At 36.5% G+C, this 20,689-nt stretch overlaps 3 protein-coding genes across 3 annotated transcripts; 2 read left to right on the top strand and 1 right to left on the bottom strand.

Moving 5' to 3' along the window:
* The first annotated feature begins 975 nt into the window (after nt 1-975).
* LOC100261724 (uncharacterized) lies at nt 976-3,397 on the top strand. Its single transcript, XM_002284420.4, has 3 exons — nt 976-2,099; nt 2,543-2,728; nt 2,852-3,397. The coding sequence occupies exons 1-3, from the start codon at nt 1,638-1,640 to the stop codon at nt 3,134-3,136; spliced, it is 933 nt and encodes a 310-aa protein (XP_002284456.1). The 5' UTR covers nt 976-1,637; the 3' UTR covers nt 3,137-3,397.
* A 1,556-nt stretch (nt 3,398-4,953) lies between these two features.
* LOC100265209 (protein disulfide isomerase-like 1-6) lies at nt 4,954-14,247 on the top strand. Its single transcript, XM_002279185.5, has 12 exons — nt 4,954-5,615; nt 7,754-7,883; nt 8,612-8,777; nt 9,100-9,218; nt 10,298-10,378; nt 10,464-10,553; nt 10,675-10,746; nt 10,833-10,901; nt 11,665-11,745; nt 12,374-12,508; nt 13,710-13,763; nt 13,855-14,247. Exons 1-12 carry the CDS (start codon nt 5,095-5,097, stop codon nt 13,948-13,950), a joined length of 1,614 nt encoding a protein of 537 aa, XP_002279221.1. The 5' UTR covers nt 4,954-5,094; the 3' UTR covers nt 13,951-14,247.
* Nucleotides 14,248-16,035: 1,788 nt separating this feature from the next.
* On the bottom strand, nt 16,036-20,408 carry LOC100266912 (sulfite exporter TauE/SafE family protein 3). Its single transcript, XM_002284387.4, has 12 exons — nt 19,525-20,408; nt 19,040-19,199; nt 18,556-18,756; nt 18,396-18,460; nt 18,264-18,291; nt 18,070-18,161; nt 17,916-18,002; nt 17,774-17,824; nt 17,431-17,652; nt 16,743-16,836; nt 16,437-16,577; nt 16,036-16,299 (listed from the first exon to the last, which is right to left on the bottom strand). Exons 1-12 carry the CDS (start codon nt 19,741-19,743, stop codon nt 16,214-16,216), a joined length of 1,446 nt encoding a protein of 481 aa, XP_002284423.1. The 5' UTR covers nt 19,744-20,408; the 3' UTR covers nt 16,036-16,213.
* Nucleotides 20,409-20,689: the final 281 nt, after the last annotated feature.

The raw sequence follows: 20,689 nt of genomic DNA, 5'->3' as shown, positions 1-20,689 counted from the left end.
AATATTATATTATAAATTAAGAGAATAAAACATTATTAATCTTTGATTATTTTTTATTTATGAAAATATTAATGAAAATGAATTCTTGTGATTATAGGCTTATTTCGTGCATCTTCTTAATGATTTCTCTTTTATCATTTTTATAATTTTGTATCATCCTTAATTATTTCCGTTATCATTATTAGGTTAGTTGCTCGAATGACCAACATGCATGTCTCTCGTATTACTTAAACATCAGTGACATCGTCACTTTATATCTTGATTTTATAATTTTATATTTTGATTTTATTATATTTAATTAAACAACCTAAACTTAATTTTACACTGAACTTGCATTTTGCTACTCTCATCAAATAATTTAGATTTTATCGTATATTTTTAAAAATCGAAATTACAAATTTTATAGGAATCGAATCGAAATCAAATTTAAAGTCGAACCCTTTATCTTGTTGGTTAAAGCATGACACTTGTGATAAGTAAAAAATTCTCTTTCCCATGGGGCAGCACTAAACTTTCCCGAATTGAGCATAATTCATAGCTCTTGCCCTTTCCTTTGTATTAATAAATCTGAAACTTTCCCGAGAATGATAACATTTTTCTTTTCTCAATCAGGGAAAGAAACGATTTTATAATCCTACGGGACAAGAAATGGTGGTAGAAGCACTAGAACACAAGCAATTCTTTTGAATTTAGAATCTGATTAGGTCACTTGTCAACTTTGGAAAAAAATTAAAAAAAATTATTAGGTCGACGATTATGAGTTCAATTGTGTCAAATTTCTAAACCACTCATAAATAAAAATTAATTTAATAAATTAATGTTATTTTTTAAAAATTGATATAAACTAATAAAAATCACGCTGATAAAATAATCAGAGATTAGAATATTTTTTTTAATAAAATTTAAAATATTAAATAAAGTTTATGGAATAGTGAAATTAGAATGATTTTATAAGGGGCATGACAATGACATTTTAACTATTAAGACAAAGAGGATTACAGTACCATACTCGGCTGCCGACACTTATTTCCAGACCTACTGTTGGCGCAGGCTCGACACCAGGTCCGGAGTGAGGTCCGGAATCCGAGCCTATGTGTGACTGTTGTTGGTTGGTGCTGCTTTGCCTACAAAGCCCAGCTGTAGCAGGGCTTCTGATCCTGCTCTCATGCACAGGTGGGAGAGATACTCCGAGTTCTAGAGAGAGAAAATGAGGTGAATTGTGGCTTCTGATGACTCTCTGCGTCAATCCCAGCTTAGCTCTTCTCTTTCTGCTTTGAAATTCGGTCTGATTTTCTCTTTACCATCACTGTTTTCTCGGGAAAATGTCAGAGGTGGTGGTAAACTCTTGCATTTTTTTCAATAATTCCAGTTGTTTGATGCTATAATTCTCTCCCTTTACTGTGATAATTTGCAAAGAAGATACATAAATTAGGCTGTCTGGTTGTTGGGTTCTGTTTCTCTGTGGGTAATTCTAGTGTTTTGAGCTCTTCAAAATCTTGTTTTCTCTCCAAACTTTTCACATCCCTCTGAAAATTCTTCTGGGTGTTGCAGAAAATTTGTTATAATAGTGAATTTCTGCTAGAAATAGGGAAGGGTCTTCGATAGTTGCGAGAATTCTCCATTGAATTGTCGAAATCATGTTGCATACAAAATCAGAGTCCGATATCACTAGTTTAGCCCCATCTTCTCCTTCTAGGTCCCCCAAGAGGCCAGTGTACTATGTACAAAGTCCTTCAAGGGACTCCCACGATGGGGACAAGTCTTCATCAATGCACGCCACTCCAATCTATAATAGTCCTATGGAGTCTCCTTCACACCCTTCTTTTGGGCGCCACTCTAGGAACTCTTCTGCCAGTAGGTTTTCAGGGATTTTCAGGTCTTCTTCAGGGAGGAAGGGGAGCCGGAAAAGGAATGATAAGGGGTGGCCTGAGTGTAATGTGATTGTGGAAGAGGGGAATTATGATGAACTTGAGCACAAGGGGTTCTCTCGGCGGTTCCAGGCCTTGATTGCTCTCACTAGCTTTGTTCTTCTCTTCACTGTCTTTTGCCTGATTATATGGGGAGCAAGCAGGCCTTACAAAGCTGAGGTTACTGTGAAGGTATGCTAAATTTTTTCATTGGGCTTATTGACAATATAGTTTGCCTCTTCCCATTAAGATGAAAATGTGTTCCTTCATTGCCTGATTATGCATTTGTTTCAATTGTCTTCCTTCATTGAAGTATGGAAAAAGGTAAACGAACATCAGCTGTGATATCTAGTATTGAACAGGGGAAAAGTTCCTAGAGCTACATATGTAGGAGCTTCTCTTAATCTTACTTGGCATGTTTTAAAGGATCCTTGAGGTCTAAAATGGACAATACCATGGTTGAGAATAGGTGTCAGGGCATGTACTGTTGTTGTACTTTTATCTTTTATGTATGGGGGAATAACAAAATCTTGGAATCTTATGACAAGCATTCTAGGACAAATTGGTTCAGGATTCTACATTTGATGTTCTTTTCTTGTGTGTATTATGTTAAATGAAGTATGTGATCCTTGCAGAGCTTGACAGTGAACAATATCTATGCTGGGGAGGGCTCAGACTCCACTGGGGTCCCAACAAAGATGCTGACACTGAATGGCTCATTGAGGATCAGTGTGTACAACCCTGCTACATTGTTTGGCATTCATGTCAGCTCCACCCCCATCAATCTTGTCTACTCAGAGATTGTTGTCGCAACTGGCCAGGTGAGAATTCTGTCCATGAACCCCTCGTTCAGAGACATATAAAACCGGATCAAATCGATCAAATTTAGCCACAACTTTTGGGTGACAATGAATCATAGCTGTTTGGTACATTTGTGACTGCAGTTAAAGAAATACTATCAGCCCAGAAAGAGTCGAAGGACGGTGTCGGTGATCCTGGAAGGAACCAAGGTCCCCCTATACGGGGCTGGATCCAGTTTAGCAGTCTCCAACAACAACAATGTGGTTGAGTATCCATTCACATTAGAGTTTGAGATCAAGTCAAGGGGAGATGTGGTGGGGAAGTTGGTGAGGACTAAGCACAAAAGAAAAGTGTCTTGCCCCCTAGTCATCGACTCTATCAGGACAAAACCCATCAAGTTCAAGAGGAATACATGTGCATACGACTGATGATATCCATTCCATGAGTTAAGAATCCGGCTTTGAGCAGAACAACTTTCCATTTGCGTGAAACCTGCGTGATTGAATTGCGGCGGTATAGCCGTATAGATATAGCTATGAAGAGTTTATATATATGATTCTCCTGTGGGGCTTTTGCAAATAAAAATATATATATGTGTTCTTCATAGTTGTGATGTATTTATGAACTTGATATGCTGTTAGTGTTTTCTATGCAATAGATGAGAAGTATATTTTCCCCTGTTTTGAACACATAGATTGCAGTCAGTCTGATCATCTAAGGGATTTGATAATAGGAGGTGTAGCCCCGTGCGCCCTTCCTCTCTTGTCCACTCTGACTCCAATAAGAGGCTTATTGTTTTATAATGCATCTACGTATTTAGTGGTAGGAACTTATTCTCCTCGGAGGGACTTCCTGAATGACCTTACCGGGGAATTCTACCCTGCTAGGTGCAACGATTGTTGTTGATCCTGCAGAGCTTACCCAAAAGTTCAGGCCTGATTGTAGGAAGTGGGTGATATGTTTTTGTATTTCTATGAGAAAGCTCTACCTAGTAGTGAGTCTTTGGCATATCGCGCCTAACAAATGCTTAAGTAGGTTTTTAAGGGTAACTATAGAGATGATGATGAGATGAATTTTTTTTTTTGGTTAAAGAAAAGAGTTTGAGATAAGGATCAACGGTCGAGATGAGTTTAAGAAGTTCTTAAAAACTTGGAGCAAGATTAGAATTGATTCACTTCTTAAAAACTTGGAGCAAGATTAGAATTGATTCGGATATGACTTTGTCTCACCCGCTCAATTATATATAATTTTAAATAAAACATGATTTTAGTTTTTTTTTCATTTTTTAACTTTTTAAACATGAATAAAATATTATTTTTTATAAAAAAATTATAAATATTTTATAATATTTTTATTTATAAATTATATTTATTTTTAATAAAATTTATAATTTTAAAAATTAAAATTTTAAAAAATATTAAAAAAATTTTAAAGGGGCAAAACTAGGCAAGTATAGAATTTCTATACTCCGTCCACTCCATTCAGACGGAAATAGATATAAACAAATAAGATGACTTTGAATGGATGACATGTGCCTTTGTCATCCCTAATAACCAAGGTGTGATATCATAATCACTTCGTCGCTATGATAAGATTATGAGGTTAGATAAACACTAAATCAAATAGATAAAGTTTCATATTGGGATTGGATATCATATTCTAAATACCATTTTATGATAAACTTATCACCAAGCTTGACTTATAAACCAAAATGCCATTTTGTTTAACGGGAATGAAAATTTTATTTCACACAAAAGCAATGTGAAGCATGCAAGCAAGGATGTTGACCTTGATTGACCAATATTTACCATAATTAAGACAACTTTGAGTTGAGGACAGGCTTATCTACTTAAATGCTAAATAATGTGGAGTATCTTATATTAAAAAAAAAAAAAAGAATTATTAGCTATCATTTAAACTGGAATAAAGAGATAACTTTTGTTACACCTCATTTTTCCATTTTAAGGTGTCCAAATTTGTCTCATCAAGACACCTTGTTACCCCACATAATTTCAAATTTAAGAGTAAATTTATTAATTTATATAATTTATTTATTTTAATAAAAAAATAAAAAATATTTATGGTATATAGAAAAGGAAACTGAGAGTATCTTTTATATTGAAATTAATGTCACACTTAATTTAATTAAAAGGGAAATTAATAACAATAAGCTATTTTTCCTAATAATATTTTCAATAAAAACAATTCTAATTTACACTTCTTCCCCAAAAAGACACGGTTTTTACATAATATGCCATCAAGATCCAAGACTTTTCACTGAAGCCCCTCCCATGCTAACAAGCCAAAAGTCCCCACCTTTGTGATTTCGCCTCATCGCAGATCTCATTCAATAGCCAAACACCATCATCGCCCTGTTCAAACCAGCATGTTTGCTGCAAAACCCACCTCAAGATTCGTCTATTTGACTGTCACCCTTTTGCTGTTGCTGAGTTTTTTCGTCTCTATTACTGCCTATGAGACCAGTGATGGTAACGGTGATGGTGAGGATGAGTTTGAGGGCATTGAAGAGCTTATAGCATTGGATGAAGAGGAGGAATCGCAGCAAAACCAAGGGAGCCATGTGAAGTCGACTGAGGCTGAGGTTATAGTCAAAGCCCAAAGGATAGTACTTGAACTCAACAGTGATAACACCAAGAGGATCATTGATGGGAATGAGTATGTTTTAGTTCTGGGTTATGCGCCTTGGTGCCCCAGAAGTGCGGAGCTCATGCCTCAATTTGCAGAGGCGGCAACATCGCTCAAGGAATTGGGGAGTCCTCTGTTGATGTCCAAACTCGATGCCGAGCGGCATCCTAAAACGGCGTCGTCTCTTGGGATCAGTGGCTTTCCAACTCTGCTTCTGTTCACCAATGGGACTTCTCAACCTTACACTGGTGGCTTTTCTTCGTGAGTATATGCTTTCTTTGTTAGAATTGGTATTGAATTGTCCCAAGAATTTTGGTCTGTCTGTGATTTTTTTCTTTTTTCCTTTTTTGGTCATTGAGTTCGGTTGTGCATGATGATGATTTTATGTAAAAATGATTAACATAGATTTAGAATTGTTCGGGAGAATTAAAAAGAAAATATAGTTGAAATTTGGGTTTGGATTGAACTTTATGAAACAAACTAGGACACAATTCAGCTTAGAATCTATGTAAATTCAGAAAACCCAGCCAAATCCAGGTACATTTGGATTGGAATTCGGGCTGGGGAAAGGATCATATTAATTTTTTGCATTAATTTGGATGGGTTTTGAAAAAAAAATTGGCAGAATAAGTAGAAAATAGGTAAACCCAGATTGTTCAAATCTGGTTCAAATTTTAATTTTGGACTCAACTTGTGATGTTGACTGTAAATTCATGAGTTTTAAGAAAACTAATAAGCCATGATAACCATCATGGCATTTCTCAGTCATTTTCTTGGCGGCATTTTCCTTCTGACTGGCTTCTTTCTATGTAGAAGTGTATCAAGTCCGGGAAGCTTTTTTTTTTTTTTTTTGATAAGTGCAAATATATTAAACGAGGCAAAAAGCCACAAAGCATACAGGAAGTATACATAGTAGCCAAAACAAAAGCCAACACTCACCACCCCTTAGGGAACGGCAAGCCATTCCAAAAAACCTAAAAGCAAAGAGGACTCCTCTCCCATATACACCCTAGCCCAACTCCACAAGTTACAAACAAAAGAATTCTTTAGCTTCTGAATAGCTAGAGAGTCCCCCCTGAAATCTAATCTATTTCTCTCCTTCCAGACCGTCCAAAAAATACACAACGGAATGGAAGTCCAAACCCTTTTCCTCTTTCTCCCCACAAAAGGGCCCCTCCAACTGACTAACATCTCTTTGACTTTCTCTGGGAACACCCAATTAGCCCCAAACAAGGCCAAGACAATCTCCCAGAGAGCCCTTACAACTGTACAGTGTAAAAGAATATGATTTACATTTTCCTCTTCACAACCACACAAAAAACACCGGTTTGGAAACTGCCAGCCCCGTCTTTGAAGCTTGTCCAAAGTTAGGACCTTCTCCCAAGAAGCCTCCCAAGCAAAAAAAGCAACTTTGGTTGGGACCTTGTCCACCCAAATGCTCTTTTTCGGGAAGGTAATGACATTAGACCCTGACAGCAGCTTGTAAGCATCTCTAATCCGAAAGCGGCCTTGACCCTCTCCTTTCCAAATCACTTCGTCCTCTTCAAGAGAAATCCTCAAATCCCTCAACAAATGCAGCAACTCTCCTAATGCGTCCAGCTCCCAATCATTAGAGTTTCTAGAAAGTCTTATATTCCAACCTCCTTGACCGAGGCTAGAATCCCACATCTCATTTACCGAGGCGTTCCTTTGGACCGCCAACGCAAACAACTGGGGAAAAGCTTGGGACAGCACCTCATTTCCGCTCCAATGGTCAGTCCAGAAACTCACCTTAGTCCCCTTTCCCACTTTGAACTCTATGTTATCCCAACACCAAGACGACTCCTTCAAAATATCCCTCCAAACCCCCACCCCAAACGTTCCGCGGGCCTCCTTTGTTCTCCAACCAAAACCCAACTGGCCATACTTCACCCCAACCACCCTCCTCCAGAAAAAATCTTCCTCAAAGGCGAACCGCCAAATCCATTTCCCCAACAGGGCCTTATTCAAGAGATCAATTTTCCGAATACCTAGACCCCCACTCTCCTTTTGGGTACACACCACCTCCCAATCAAGTCCGGGAAGCTTTATATCCCAAGTAAATGGTGCCCATCAGATGACCCTTCTTTTGGCACCCTGTTTCAACTTAGCCATGCCTTTTAGTAATGTGCGTCATGATTTATTTTTCTCACTGTTAGACCTTTATTCTTTAGGCCTTCCCCTTATCCTTGTAGCACTTTCAAATTGATTTAAGTCAGCTTTTTCTCATGGTTGCTGCCATTCTTAATTGGACTTAAATGAAGCATCTCACACGACTTCTTCTCATGTTTGTCAAGCTATAATTTTTATTTTAATTGTGCTGTGTCTCTATGACTTGAATTTCATACTGATTTGTTTTCGTGGGGTTGATTTTTAATCAGGGAAGAAATAGTGATATGGGTAAGGAAGAAGACTGGTGTACCTGTTATCAGGATAAACTCGGTAACTGAGGCAGAAGAGTTTCTTAAGAAGCACCATACGTTTGCTATTGGTTTATTCAAGAAATTTGTGGTATGTGAATTTGAATGTCATTTGTGAATTTCCTTTGAATGTTATCTAAGATATACTGAAAAATTGATTCTGAAATCCAAACCCTAAATCTTTCATGAGTTCTATATGCCTTAATTCCTGAACAAGAAATGTCACTGGGTATTGAGAAGCAGCACTTGAGTCACTCTCTGTATGTTTGTTGATTGTATAATAATAGTCCTTTGTGATGTTGAAACCTTTTGTATAGCCTGTTAATATTATATTTTAATTAAATTTTCTTCATCTGAGCTTCTATGGCTGCTATGAGGAATCATATTTTGCTCATCACTTTTCTCAATCTAGATTTGTTGGCTAGATCTTCTATTTTTTGCTCAATACCAAAAATGTCACTTTGCACAGGTTTCTTGCTTCTTTTTTCCCCTTTTTTGTTCTCAATAATCACAATAGAGATGATCCAGCCTGTATCTGCACTTGAAATAGCACATCCGCAAACTGATAGTTAGAATAGTAGGAATTAAATTTTGGGCCATACCTTTGTACATAGATTTTCCAAGCACTTGACATTGGGTCACTTTCATCTTTGCTCTGCTTTTTCATTTTTGGCTAATACTTTTTATTGTATTAGTTTTCATGTTAGGGTTTTAGAGCATTATTATTTTTAATAAAAAATAAAAATTGACAATCTGTTTTTGCTTTAGGTTTGATTATGTTCTAGATATTTATTTAAACTAAATGGAGTTTATTTTCAGGGATGCGAGTATGAGGAGTTTGTAAAAGCAGCAACTTCTCACAATGAAATCCAGTTTGTTGAAGTGAATGACATCGAGGTTGCCAAAGTTCTCTTCCCTAACATTAAACCTAATAGTCTTTTCCTTGGCCTTGTTAAAAGTGAGATGGAAAGATACACAACATATGGTAAGTTGGTAATTTGCTAGTGGCAGACTACTTTTTCCAAACGAGCTATCTATTGTACTTTATCTCAGTTACTTTCAATGGTTCCAAGAGATGGAACTTTATTTTCTTGGTTTCATGGTCTTCTTTGGAATAATTTCTTACTTCCAATTTTATTTAGTTAAACAGAGTATAACATCTTGAGCAGGCTTATTTTTAATTGCACTTAGAATTTGTATTGCTTTTGGGGGCTTGGACAATCCTTGAAATTCTGGGCTTGGACAATCCTTGAAATTCTGTTTGAATTTATCGAGATAAAGAATGCTGAATTTGTCTGGTTTTGCAGAAGGCACCTTTGAAATGGACCAAATACTGGACTTTTTGGACTACAACAAGTTTCCATTGGTTACCATATTGACTGAACTTAATTCTATCAAAGTATATTCGAGTCCTGTCAAATTCCAGGTGTTTATGACTTCCACTTCCATTTTTCTTCCTTGATTTCCTTTGCATGAGATTCTTAAAATACTGAAAATTTCCTCAAAGGTATTTAGACTTTGTGATCAAATAACAGAAAAATAAATAAACTGGGCAAAAAAGATTGAAGACTTCACGGTAGCTTAACATGGGCAACCTGAAGCTTACTTTATGGAACAACAAATAACATTTGAACAAATTGGGGGAGAGGGTTAGTGATCAATGAAACTTAGGCACCTACATCAAGGGCCCGCATTGAGCACTTATCCTTCTATGTTGTTTGTGCGTATCCTTAGTTGGCATTTCCAGGAAGAAATCCCAATTTGAATGTTATTTGCTAGCGTTATAGCTTTAGTTTGAACAAACTGGATTAAGGATCAACTTCACAATTATTGAGAAGTGCTTTACTTATGAGATATGCAGAATAAAAAAGATTGTATGAAATATAATTTTTGTAAAATTAGGAGTAGATATGAAAAAATAGTGAAATTAAATTTAAGGAGTGATTCAAAACTGACAATTTAATCAGTCTTACACAAAACTGAGTAGATTGAAAAGATGTCAGCAACAAACCCTGAGGGGTAGCTCAGTTGGTCCGGTCTTGGGTTTGCTCCCCAATGGTCACCAGTTCGAGTCCCCTCAAGGCCATTGGAGTTTACCCGGTCGTTAACTTCAGGGCCCCGTGGGATTAATCAAGGTGCGCGTAAGCTGGACCGGACATCCATGGTTATCAAAAAAAAAAAAAAAAAAAAACATGTCAGCAACAAAATTAAGGCAGGATAAATGAAGCAGAGAACTGCTTTTGGACTGTCATCTGATCATCAATTACCTATCAAGTTAAAGGGATTTTTTTTCTATAAGAGCTAAATGGCAAGCACCATCATTTCATTTATTAAATCCAGCTCATAATAGTGTCAAAGAGAGATAAACAATGCCTTTGGAAACATAAATTTTACTCTCTGGTTATGGTCTATTGAAAATCATATGTTCAGTTAAGCATAATATTAATCGCAAAAATTTGAAACATGCTTATGAGGCTTTAATGATCTATCTTCAATTTCATACAGGTTTTTGTCTTTGCAAAGGCTGATGCCTTTAAGAATCTTCTTAAGCTTCTACAGGATGTTGCAAGAAAGTTCGTTTCCAAGGTTAACTCCCTATTTTTTAAGCTATTGGGGTAACTGCCCTCCCTTTTACTGTTGTATTTCTTCTGATGTCATCTTATGGATGCAGATAATGATTGTATACGTTGACATTACTGAGGACAACCTTGCAAAGCCCTTCTTGACTTTGTTTGGGCTTGAAGACTCAGAAGACACTATAGTTAGTTTCTCAATAAGTGATCTTTCTTTTAGCTGCTGATTTATGAATTATGCTGTTACATCATTTACTTAAACTTTAGAAGTAAATTGCTGCATGGATGTTTCCTCTGTGTGCCTGATAGGTGACTGCTTTTGATAACAAAATCAGCTCAAAGTATTTGTTAGAGTCAGATCCAACACCAAGCAAAATTGAAGTAACATTCTTTCTTCCTTTGATTTTGCCTTGAATGAAATGGTTATTTCTGAAACTAAGACAGTCCTTTTGAATTGGCATTTCTAGGAGTTCTGCTCAGGGCTTCTGCAGGGTACTCTATCACCACACTTCAGATCACAGGCAATACCAGATAACGTGAGTGTCTCATTTATTGATTTTTCAGAATGATGTCACTCTGAATCAACTCTATGATTCCTTCTTAGTTTTCTTTATGTTTTATTTTGTTTTTGTTGTTGGTGGTGGTGTTTTTTTCCCCTTGTTTGTTTGTTTTTGGCTGATATAGAAACCTAGTTCCTTGTTAGATAAATATTTAGATTTATCTCTTGGACAAGTTTATCCATTGCTTTTAAATTTGTAGTTTGGCCAAGTTTTGAGCTATGCATTTGAAACAACAATATGATTCAGATTATTTTCTTTTACTTTGAATGCACCATTTGTAGGAAATAAAGGGTAAGAGTTGAAATTCAAAATTTTCATTTTATTTATTTTTTATTTATTTTGAAGAAGTCAGTTTATGCTTCTGAAGTTGCTTCATTTATTTAGAGAAGAACCTCCATGAAACATGAAAAAGCCCATTTTATTTACATAGCATAGTAACTCTTGAATTTGGAATACACCGGGGACATCACCATAGTCACTAGCAACAAACAAATGGGGTCATATCTTGAATCTCTATTATTCCCATATCTTAAACAAATGTTCAGAAAGCTAATAAAGTCTTCAAATAGTCTAATGTTACAAAAAAGCATTATGTACTCATTTCAAATCTTATGTAGGTGGACTTGTTCAATTTCCATTATCAGAATGTCGGTGCCTTTTTATCTATCTATTTTCAGATTATAACTAGCAAAACTCAGAAATTTTTTCTTCACAAATCTTTGGGATTTTGGAATTGCAGAAAGAGGAAAGTGTCCAGATTGTTGTGGGAAAGACATTTGATAACTTGGTTTTGAGCGGTGACAAGAATGTCCTTCTTGAGGTTTGCATATATACACCTTCTCTCCGTTCTCTTTAATTGCATTTCTTTTTCTTTGATATGCAATTCTCTTTGCTCACATTTGAGCTTTATTTGTTTTTGTTATGCTTCATTTTGTTAGAAAAACAAATCATGCTAAACAGTGCTTTTATGCTGTTTGAAGACATGTGCATCATTATGTCAGGGAGTTAAGGTTGGATATTGAACGTAAATCATCATAAAAAGAAGTGTATAGCAGGATGTGTCATGCTCAATTATATTGCAATATTTGTTTGTTGTATATTATTTTTTGCCTAGTATGAGATGATTGAAGTGTTCATAGCTGAAGCAGAACCTATCAGATAAAATAAAATAGCTGATGCAGAGCCTATCAAATAAAATAAAATAGCTGATGCAGAGCCTCTTGCAATGAAAATGGTATCCCAGAAAGCACAGGAGAAGCCACAATCCTTGGATATGTTTTCATATAGTATCTGTTATCTACATAGAAACAAATTCTTGAATTGTAAAATGATTTTATTTCTGAATTTTCTTCCACATGTGGTCCTAAAGTTTTTGGAATTTTGTCGGAATATTATTATTTCAGGTTATTTTTTTTGTAAAAGACGTACTTTGATTGTCCTAAAACCAGGTATACAGTCCTTGGTGCATTGATTGTGAGACCACGAGCAAGCAGATGAAGAAGTTGGCCAAGCACTTCAAAGGGTTAGATAATCTAATTTTTGCGAGGATAGATGCTTCTGCAAATGAACATCCAAAACTGAAGGTAATTATTATTAACAATTTTCTGATAATGATTGAGTTTCAACCCTATGTACTAGTAGCCAAATAATCAGTTATTTTGAGTAAAAAGATTACCTTTTAAAGCAATTAAATAAACCGGGGTAAATGTACAGAATGGGAATGAAAACATCCCATTTTTGTTTTCATACTTTTGAAGGCTCAAATCCATTCTTCAGGAATCTGCCATGAACATAAAATTACATTTTCCATTAAAAATGAAATTGGAAGGTTGGATTAATATTTATGGGAATTCAAGGATGACCCTACTGGCACAAGTAGTCAGATGCTATGAACAACAAACTAGGCTTATTACAAATGCTGTACAAAACAGAATGGATGGAGAGGTGTAAATTTTATCAAATGCCCAATAAAGATCTGATATCCTTTTAATGTGCAATTCTAACTGATATTTCTTTTTGAATAATATTCAGCCCTGGAAGTTGGACATATCTTCTGTTAGAATGTCTATAGTTTGATTATGAGTTTATCATCTGGTTACTGTCTATTTCTGGGGTCAGATCAAATGTGCGAGGCAATGACTCAAGCCACCATGCTGCTTTTCTAGTTATCAGCAGATTTATCATCCAAGACACATCTTTTTTGTTTCTTTTTTTTTTTTTTTTTGAGGGGGGTCTCTTTTTCCTCACTGCATAAATCCTGTTTTACTGTTCCAGCGTTCAGTGTTCCATGATATCTGGGCTTGACCATTATAGAATTGCTTTGCCTGATATTGTCTTCTGGGCTAGTCCAGGTTTTTTTTCATTAGATTGTAATGTCTTAACTTATACTTCCCCTTTTCTCAGTATTCAATATGACATTGGATTGTTTCCAAAAACTGATCGAACTTATCATATGTCAAAACAAGTTTTGCCAGACCATAATAAATTTTCTCATCTTCTTGATTTCATTTTGCTCCAATTGATCAACCCAATCAATTTCATATAGATTACTCAGTTTTGTTGTTGTGTTCTGAACCTTGAATCCATGGTGAGCCTTTTTCGAAGAAATTTATGGCACTGTCCTTTAACTTTCACATAGCACAAATCACTATCCCAATAAACAAGGAATAAGAAAAGAGTTTCTGGAAAATATTGATCAGAGACACTTTTTGCCAAATTTGACAGTAACAGATGTGGGCATAATCGAGGAAGCTGAAAGGGCTCTCCATTTTGTTTGTTTTGCAGGTAGATGATTACCCAACACTCTTATTTTACAAGGCGGATGACAAATCAAATCCGGTAACTATTTCATAATATATTCATTTTGGGTTGTTTTTATTTGCTTATACATTTTAACCTTCCATCCCATGACACCAATTTTGCTGGGCAGATCAAGCTTTCTACAAAATCTAGCTCAAAGGACTTGGCAGCATTCATCAACAAAAATATAGGAGTCCAAGACCAAGTAAGCAAAGATGAACTATAGAAAATTATAGAGATACAAAACAAATCCCAAGACTTCAACTTCCAAAAGAAGGGAAGACTAGATTGGGATGAGTTCATTTATCCAGGTACTTAGCAAAATATATATTTAGCTATTCTAAACTTGCTTGATTAAGTGATAGTTTTGCAAACAGTGAGTAGGCAAAGCCCTGATAGAAACCAATGCTACAGAGTTTGCCTATAGTTTGATGACTAAAAATTTTGGCTCTTGTAACCTAATTATCATTTATATGTAATTTAAGAATGTTGATTGATAGATAATGACATGATATCTGGGAAACTCTTGTCTCTTGGTCTTGGCCCCAAATTTCAGTCTAAGCGAAAGGCCTTCAGACTGACTTAAGGCCAGGCCCAAATTTCATCCTTATGGTGCAGTGCCACCCTGTTATGGAAACTTTGACAAGCAGTCTACGGCACCTAAACATTTAAGCTTAATGATGACTTTTATGCATCGGCTAAATTGGTTAAAAGAGCTTATGACTTCCGAAAGAGTTTAATAGAAAAGTTTTGTGTGAAATAGTTTCATGTTTAATAAAAATGCTTTTTAAAAACACTGTCAAACGAACTCTAAATTAGTTGAAAAATAGATTTATTGAATTGCTCTGATTTATAATAAGTTAAACTTTGACGTATAAGGGTTAACAACGGAGACGGTCGGGGTGAGGTGATTAGAGACTTGAATGCAACCATTATTACTTATTAGTACAGAATGCATAACCTTTAAGAGATGATAGACTGCTAACAAGGTATTCTGCGGTTCATCAACCTTGAAATCAAAGGATGACCCATTGATTCTTATCATAATAAGAAGCCTTAATGAAAAAAGAAATTTGAAAAGATCTCTAAAACCTTTTTTTTTTCCTTTAAGGAAATTGTGGCTTTTAATTTGGAATATTCAATTCTAGAAGCTTGTTTCTTTTACGCTTCCCAATCAAACTTCTATGGCACGAAACAAACATTCTTGAGGTAGAAGCAACAGACAATTACCTACCTGTCAGGTCTCAAACCCTCGTGCTTGAATTACTCCATTCTCAGTCAAAGCTATTCTAGTGGAGCTTATCCATATCATTAACCTCTCTTTCTTCTGGTTTAGTTATATACTTTTCTTTAAAAGGAGTCTGACTCATTTTTATCTGTATTGAGAATTGACTAAGTCCCATAGATTAATAGCAAAGGAAGGGATCTGAATATGGCCACCTTGAGGGCTGATGTTGGTCAACGTTGCTCATAAATTAATAGTCTTTGAAAAGTATGAACATGTGAAAATTTGCATTAGGTGAGCCGGGTGAGGTGGGCTGCAATATGAAATTTGAATAGGGATCACCTACTTTGCTGGGATCTGCTATTGACTCCCATGTGTCTCCCCATCAAATATATGGTTAGAAATTTGGATTCCAAACTCTAGCCACTAGGGGTTAGGTTGGGGAGCTAATCTGCCTACTCTCTCAAATGGTTTAGAAATTCTTTGATATTTTGAATCTTAAAATAAAATGCAATAGGTCACTATGGCCTCGTATGGGATTCCTTCCTAATTTCTAATATATCAAGAATCAGTGTTACGATCTAAGTCATAATTTTTAAAGGATAATATTAGTATAATTTTTATTATACTAAATATGAATCAAAATAAAGCTTCTATAAGAAACAATATTTTTTTTTACTTTTATGTCGAGTTTTTTTGTAATCATAAATTTCTTATTGAATTTAGAGAAGAGCTTTTGACTTCTCAGAAACCGATCCAAACTGAAACGGATATAAATAAACCCAAAAAGTGAAGAAGACCACCTTGAATATATCATACACTCTGTCACATTGCTGATTGATGTTTTCATACAACAATTTTTGCTAGTTTTTCTCGTACACGGAACCCCTACCATACGAGGATTCAAACATTTTTTCTTTACGCCAACGTGGTTTTCCCTGAACTTTTCCAGGTGACCATGTTGCCTGTTAATATCTAACCAAGCAAAATGAACTTATAGGAGGATTCACCTTCTCAGCCTGGAAATTAAAGTCAGAAATCTGATCAAAGAAGTTGAAAATTAAGGCAAGATTTTGTTGGAGAGTGTAACAAGGCAAAAGTAAAATTTCAATTGAAAGGTAAGGAATTGTAAATTACAATGCATAATTGTAAACGAGCTACTATCCTAGAGCAACATATAATCTTTCCTTAATCCCAAGAATTCAAAGCTAAATACAGAAGTATGAGTAGAAATTTAAAGCTTGCGGGGAGTTGACTGCGGATTTTAAGACTCGTAAGTGCAGAGGTTCTCAAATCCCATGTAGTCCTTCTGCTCGATCTTTTCTATCATGTCCTTTATGCCTACTCCACCTGTTGACAAAAGAGAAAATTTACGTTCCTTAGGCTTAAACACAAGTCCTCCAAGCTTCAAAAATCTCCATCTAGAAATGGAAGTACTACTTATAAAAGAATCTGCAACATTGCGTATATATAGAACCAATGCTTACCTAGTGAGATTGCGCTCACAAAGATAGTGAAGGACAGGATGAAGATGATCAAAGATGCTCGTCCTAGTATGTTAATCAGCTTCCTAACAACATGTTGCCCCAAAAATGCAGCAACAGTTGCCACAGCAACAAAGTATAGGGCTGCATGATTAATTGGAAAATGATAAACATAAGTCCAAATTTGACAAAAGAAATACTAACTAAAAGGGAAGAAAGTCGCTCCCATTGCTTAATCGAGTTGGGTTTTTTTTAATAAGCCATGGCTGAATTTTTAAAGCATAAACCAGATTTGGCTGGACGACGTACCATAGGGAACTGGGAAACGTTTTAAAAGATAATACTCCACAACAGACATGGATGCGGAAAATGTCATGGCAAAGGTAGCAGTGGCACTTGACACCTGCATAGTAAGCTCACCTCTAATCAATTCAAGCATGATTGTATAGATCCAAGTTGTAATATAATATACGCATCAAGATGTAATAGAATATGTGGGGTGGGGGAGATTTGATAGCGATCCCAATGTAAAAAAAATTAACTTCTAAAGGGTAAATTAACAAATATAAATGTCAATTTCGAGTGTCCTTTCTCAGAGCTGGAATTGAAAACGAAAATATAGTTTAATACTGTGTTTAGTTTTTTCACGGAATTTACATGCTTCAGTTTACGTCAAGCATTCAATGACCGTGAATGGAGGCTTTGAAAGGAATAGGATCTATCACCACAAGTAGTAGTGTGGGAATGGTTATAGGATTTCATGAAAAGAACAGTTCCATTCTTTCCATTGTCACCCAATTCCCATGGGGCATCCAGAGATACCTTTCCTTTAATCTCTTTCAACAGCCAAATGGCCTTTTTTTTTTTTACTTCAATACTTTTTAAGGAATCGCTTGCTTGATGGGATGTTCACGGCTTAAACTCAGTGAGCATTCAAACCAAGACGGACCTAACATCACATAATTTTATTAACTTTGAGTGGAAGTAAGAAATGAACCTGAGGAGGGATTCCCAGCTCCAAAAACAGTGGACCCAGGATGAATCCTCCACCAAGACCAAGCAGCCCACCAACAATTCCAGCCAGAACACCAACACCACAGTAAAAGATAAGGTTGTGAACTTTCCAGTTTGTGCCTTCCTCTCCCTTGGATGCAATCACTCTTCGTCCCTTATACAGGCAAACTGCCTCATATCCCGATACTCCAACAGCCACAGGGACCTGAAAGATGAAAAAAATAAAATAAAACTTTCAATGTGATGCTTTGGAACCAGAGTTCAAGAAAATTAGATCAAGCACATAGCTGATCTGACTGTTCTCTGATCATAGTCATGAAACTTACCTGCAGCAGGTTTAATGTCCAGTATCCAGCTGAACAAGTTGAGGTGTAGTTCTGTGTCCAACATACAATGGTCTCATCAGTTCATCACCTAAATGCATAAAACAGGGTAAAAATACTAAAACATGCTATCAATAATCGAGACCTTGCCAATCTGCAGACCAAGGATTATGACCCAGACAGCAAAGAGTAAACCAAGTTCCTTCCAGCACACATTCTCAATAATAGAGACCTGCGGAGGTTACAAAAGTCAGTCCTGAGAACCATGGAACACCAAAAATCAACTCTGTCATTCTTACCTCTTTATCTTTAGGTGCATTGGTGTCCCTTTGAGTGCCATCATTGGGCCCTGCAGGTAGAGCTTTGTATTCCCCATCTTCACTACCATTACCTGATTAGTAAACAAAAGATGATTAGATTTTCACAGATTCATTCTGTAAGTTCATACAAAATTAGTAAACCCGCAAACATATAAAATTGTTTAGCAACTCACCATTTGATTCCAAGCGTTTAGCGGCCTCCTGAAAAATCAGATGCAAGAGAGACAAGTGATGTAAGGTATCGTTCAACTCAAACAAGAGCATACATTGATTCAACATGCAGAATGAATAAAGATATAGAAAACCTTTTTTATTATGGTCTCTTTTTTCCATGTCTCTACACCTTTGAAGAAGGCTTTAGTTGATGTGCCTGCAAATAACCACAACCCATCAAGGAGATTGCCCAAGAATAACACAGGAAAAGGCGGCGAGTACTAATTCCATAATTCCATACAATCATATTACCTATGAAGAGAACGATTAGCAAGACAGTAACCATCCAGTCAGCAAAAATCACATTGAAAGCAACTCCAATACTGATCCCTAACACCAACATTGGTTGGAATAGAAGTGCCAGATCGTAGTCGATAATAGGCATGTCAAGTGTAGGATGCCTCAGCTTAAGATTGTAGTAAACAGTCGAGGCTGCCGCACCCATGATCATACCTGATCAAACAAACAGAAATACAATCATCCTCAAGGCATTGTCTAGCAGAGGTTGAAAAATGAATGATCCGATACAAAAGGAAAATCACAGAAACTTTTATCCAACTTAATCACAACCCCATTTAAAAATCAATCATATTCTACCAAAAAAACAAAGAAAAAAAGTCAACTCCAAAGTTCTGGTTCAGATTATGAAATCAACCCAGCTTACCTCCTCTGATGTAAAAGATGATCAAAATATCTTGAGAATTCATTGAAAGAAAAGAGTAGATCCATTTCTTACATTTCGAAATTGCAGTCGATGATTTTGCATCGAACCCAATAACCAGAGTAAGCATGGGAACAAAAATGCCACCCCCACCAACACCTCCTACACTTCCGAAAGCTGCTCCAAAGAATCCAATTATTGTTCCAACAATAATTTGCCAGCCGAATTTCATATCCTGTGAAACCAAATTTCACAAATCATAAGTACTTCTTCACAATATAGCACCTTGTTTTTCTGGGAAAAATAATAAAAAGAAAAGGAATTAAAGCTTTGAATATGAGATTCTCCAATTTTTGGATCCAATAGAACAAAATCCTTCACTGAACCAAGTCCAGGTCCAGTACAATTTGAGTTAGCTGATGTGAATTTTATGTCCCTTTTCTTGTCTAACGTTCAACATTTCCTCTTTCTCTCTCTCTGTTTCTTTCCTTCTCAAGGGTTTTCTCAGCAACCAAACAGAGGGTTAGAGTCTCAAAAACACTGAAATTTTTGCAACTTACCGGCCACACATGTTCATATGCCGATAGGTTTGGGTCCCATAAGAAATTCACTATTTTGGTCATCAAACCGGGCTCAACCTCTCTACTCCCATCATGACTTGAACTTTCTTGCTTCAAAGTTCGTTCTGCTGAGACCAGCACTGAAGCTACACCAAGAAAAGTCACCAGAATCAACGCCACTCTTCTCAAACCCCACCATTTCGACCCAATCCCAGCCATCGGATTCCTCACTCCCCACCACTCTTTTCTCTCACTACAAAAATCAACAAATTCCTCAACCCCACACCCAAAAAATAGCTAAATTTTTCAAACTCTAGCTACTGCTACACAGCTAAAAGTTTCCAATGCCCAATAGGTGCTTCGACTGAGTCGACTCAGTGTTTTACGAAAACCAACAAAAACGAGGAGTTGAGCTGAAATTTGCAAAAGAAATGTAGCTGAAAAAAGCAGTTAAGAGGGTGGAACTCCTGGGCTGGCAACCGAGTTCAGGGTGAGTCGAACTCGGAGGAGCCGGAGGGAGCTACGGTTGGTGGGTAAGGTTAGGGGGTGACAGACAGGAGAATGAATGAGTGGGCGTGAAGATTGAAGACTGTACTTAGAGAGAAGGAGAGATGTGATCCGGACAAAGGATGGGGGAGTGGGAGGAGTAAATGTAGAAGATGGGGAGAGTGAGAAAGGTGGTGAGGAAGGTGGTGGGAAGGTGTTGGGAAGGTGGTTGTGGTGGAGCTTCTGGGAGTTCTTGGCCTCTTTGTCCTCTCTCTCTTGAACTCCCCCGATCTTTGTCTTCTTCCCCTCTCTAATCCCCTCCCACCATTTTCCTCTATTGTCAGCTGTCACTCTCTCTCCCTCTCTCCTTTTCTCTCCCTCCCTTCCTAAACCTATGACTGCTGTCCCTGTCTCTGAGTCTCTCTGCCATCATCGCCTGGATATTTATTTCAACCAAGCTACGCTATAATTCAAATTTTTCTAGTTTTGCATGTGATTTTTTTCATTTTAAAATTGATTTTCATAGTTTTAAATATATTTTCAAAATCTAGTCGGAAGTTTGGAACCTTATTTTTAACCTAACAACATAATTGAATGAATGGGAAACGACTTTGGAATAAAAGTTACCATGCATGTAACAATTTTGAAAATTAATTAATGTGTTAAACGACAGTATTAT

Source organism: Vitis vinifera, chromosome 9, assembly GCF_030704535.1.
Source record: "Vitis vinifera cultivar Pinot Noir 40024 chromosome 9, ASM3070453v1".
NCBI lineage: Eukaryota > Viridiplantae > Streptophyta > Magnoliopsida > Vitales > Vitaceae > Vitis > Vitis vinifera.
The sequence above is the reverse complement of the archived record's forward strand: the minus strand, read 5'-3'. Positions and strand labels throughout refer to the sequence as shown.